At 68.2% G+C, this 1,952-nt stretch overlaps 1 protein-coding gene across 1 annotated transcript; it reads right to left on the reverse strand.

Moving 5' to 3' along the window:
- Positions 1-298: 298 nt before the first annotated feature.
- LOC113490794 (transient receptor potential cation channel subfamily V member 4-like) lies at positions 299-1,935 on the reverse strand. The gene is made up of 4 exons (XM_026867377.1): positions 1,619-1,935; positions 1,352-1,479; positions 1,021-1,142; positions 299-905 (listed from the first exon to the last, which is right to left on the reverse strand). The coding sequence occupies exons 1-4, from the start codon at positions 1,787-1,789 to the stop codon at positions 763-765; spliced, it is 564 nt and encodes a 187-aa protein (XP_026723178.1). The 5' UTR covers positions 1,790-1,935; the 3' UTR covers positions 299-762.
- Positions 1,936-1,952: the final 17 nt, after the last annotated feature.

The raw sequence follows: 1,952 nt of genomic DNA on the forward strand, positions 1-1,952 counted from the left end.
CCCAGCCCTGAGCCCAGCCCTGAGCCCAGCCTTGCACCTCTGGCCCAGCGCAGGGCTGCCAGGGCCCCGCTCCCCCTCTCCGGAGCAGATCAGCCAAGGCTGGGGGGGGGCAACACCATCTGCTGCTGGGTGCCCCCTGCCCGGCTCCACAGGCACAGGGTGCTCAGCCAGGTTGGCATCACCGGGCACCACGGCAGGGTCTGTCTGCAAAGGAGGGTGGGGTCAGGGTTCTGGGTCACCATCTGGGATGGCACGGCACGGCATGGCACGGCACGGCACGGCACGGCACGGCGCATCATGGCACGGCATGGCACAGGTCGCTGCAAACTCCTGGCTCCCTCCCGCAGACCCGTGCAGCGACGCTCTCCCAGCCGGAATCAGTCAATGCCCGGAGGAGGCGGCGGCGGCAGGTCAGTCTTTATTACTAAATAAATAGTCGTATAAATCTTGTGCAAAAACGTGTGGCAAAAGCCATGGGCCTCGGTGGGCGGAGGGGCCCGCGCTCCCCGCACCCTGCCCGCGGCAGAGGTTCCCGGCGCGGTGAAGTGAAGCGGCGGCTCTGGAGCTCATCTGTGCAAGCCAGAGCCCCCCAGAACCGCCGGGGCAGGGCCAAGACCCCCCGGTCTGGGCTCACACCCGCCAGGGCAGAGGGACGGAGGCTGCATGAATCCCTGAGGAGCAGACAAGCACCGTCCAGCCCAGTCCACCGTCGTGCCGGCTGTGCCTGTGCCATGCCGGGGGCCCGGGGCAGAGCCTGTCGGGCTAAAGCGGGGAGCTCGAGGCCTGGCCGTGCCGCCGCTCCCGGGCCTCCGCCGTCCCCACGGTCCCCAGCGGCACCACCACCTCCTCAGGCTGGCAGCTCTTGTTGAGCTCCACCACGCGCGGCACCACCGTCGACCAGCGATCTGGGGTGACAGCGGGAGTCGGTCAGCACCGGGACCCCCCCGTGGCTGCTCCCCCCTCGTTGCCACCCAGCTGCCAGCCCCCGGGGACGCTCCCAGCCCACGGCACCCCCCTCACCTCTCCGCAGCCGGCCCACCGTGTGGGAGAAGCCGTAGTACTGGTACGTGTCGCTCTTGCCCGGGTCCTCACTGATGATACCCAGATTCTGGTTCCAGTGCGACCAGTTCACCTCGTCCACCCTGCGGGGAAGGGCAAGACCCAGAGGGGCCACATGGAGCGACTGGGAGCCAGGGTGGCAGCTTCTGCCCCCCCCCGAACCATCCCACCACCCGGCTCCAGATTAGTACAAACTACCCAGCAAAGGACACGCGGCGCCGGCACCCCGACACGGCGCTGGCTGCGCTGAGGGGGGCTCGGCTGCGCCCGGTCTCCCAGCGCCGGCCGTTACCTGAAGCACCAGCGGCGGTCGGGGGTCCCGTCGGTGCCCTTCCCCACGGTGACCATCTCCCCCGAGCGGAAGGCTCTCCGCAGGAACACCGGGAAGGAGCGCTCGATGTCCAGGATGGTGGTGGCCCACTGCCGGGGACACCAGGGACCCCTCAGCCGTGTGCGGATGGAGGGACGGGGGTCCCTCACCCAGGAGCTTGGGGTGCTGCAGCCCCCCAGGCACAGGCAGCCCCTGGAGCCCCCACTCCAGCAGCTCCCGGGGTGGTACCTGCAGCTTCCAGATGTGTTTGCTCTCCTTGGAGACTTGGCCCACTGTCTCACCCATGAGAGCGATGAGCATGTTGAGGAGGAGCACGAAGGTGAGGATGATGTAGGTGACGAGGAGGATGATGAAGACGGCGGGGTACTTGGCGCTCTCGAGCATCTCCAGGTCGCCCATGCCGATGGTGAGCTTGAAGAGGTCGAGCAGGAAGGTGCTGAAGGTCTGGCTGTCCCGGCAGGACGGGTACGTGGGCACTGTGCAGTTGGACGGCTCCTCGCCGCAGGACTCGCTGCTGGGACACGGGTTGAGGAGGGACACCAGAGCTGGGGGAGGAGGGACA

The sequence above is a fragment of the Athene cunicularia genome, unplaced genomic scaffold (genome assembly GCF_003259725.1).
Source record: "Athene cunicularia isolate RWA unplaced genomic scaffold, athCun1 SCF_311, whole genome shotgun sequence".
Taxonomy (NCBI): Eukaryota; Metazoa; Chordata; class Aves; order Strigiformes; family Strigidae; genus Athene; species Athene cunicularia.

Bases quoted from the DNA above. Each gene is read 5' to 3' on its own strand.
- LOC113490794 (XM_026867377.1), bottom strand. From the start codon at position 1,789: ATGGGCGACCTGGAGATGCTCGAGAGCGCCAAGTACCCCGCCGTCTTC. The intron at 1,143-1,351 runs GTAACGGCCGGC...CCTTCCCCGCAG, and splicing joins GACCGCCGCTGGTGCTTCAG to GGTGGACGAGGTGAACTGGT. The intron at 906-1,020 runs GTGAGGGGGGTG...CTGTCACCCCAG, and splicing joins GGTGGGCCGGCTGCGGAGAG to ATCGCTGGTCGACGGTGGTG.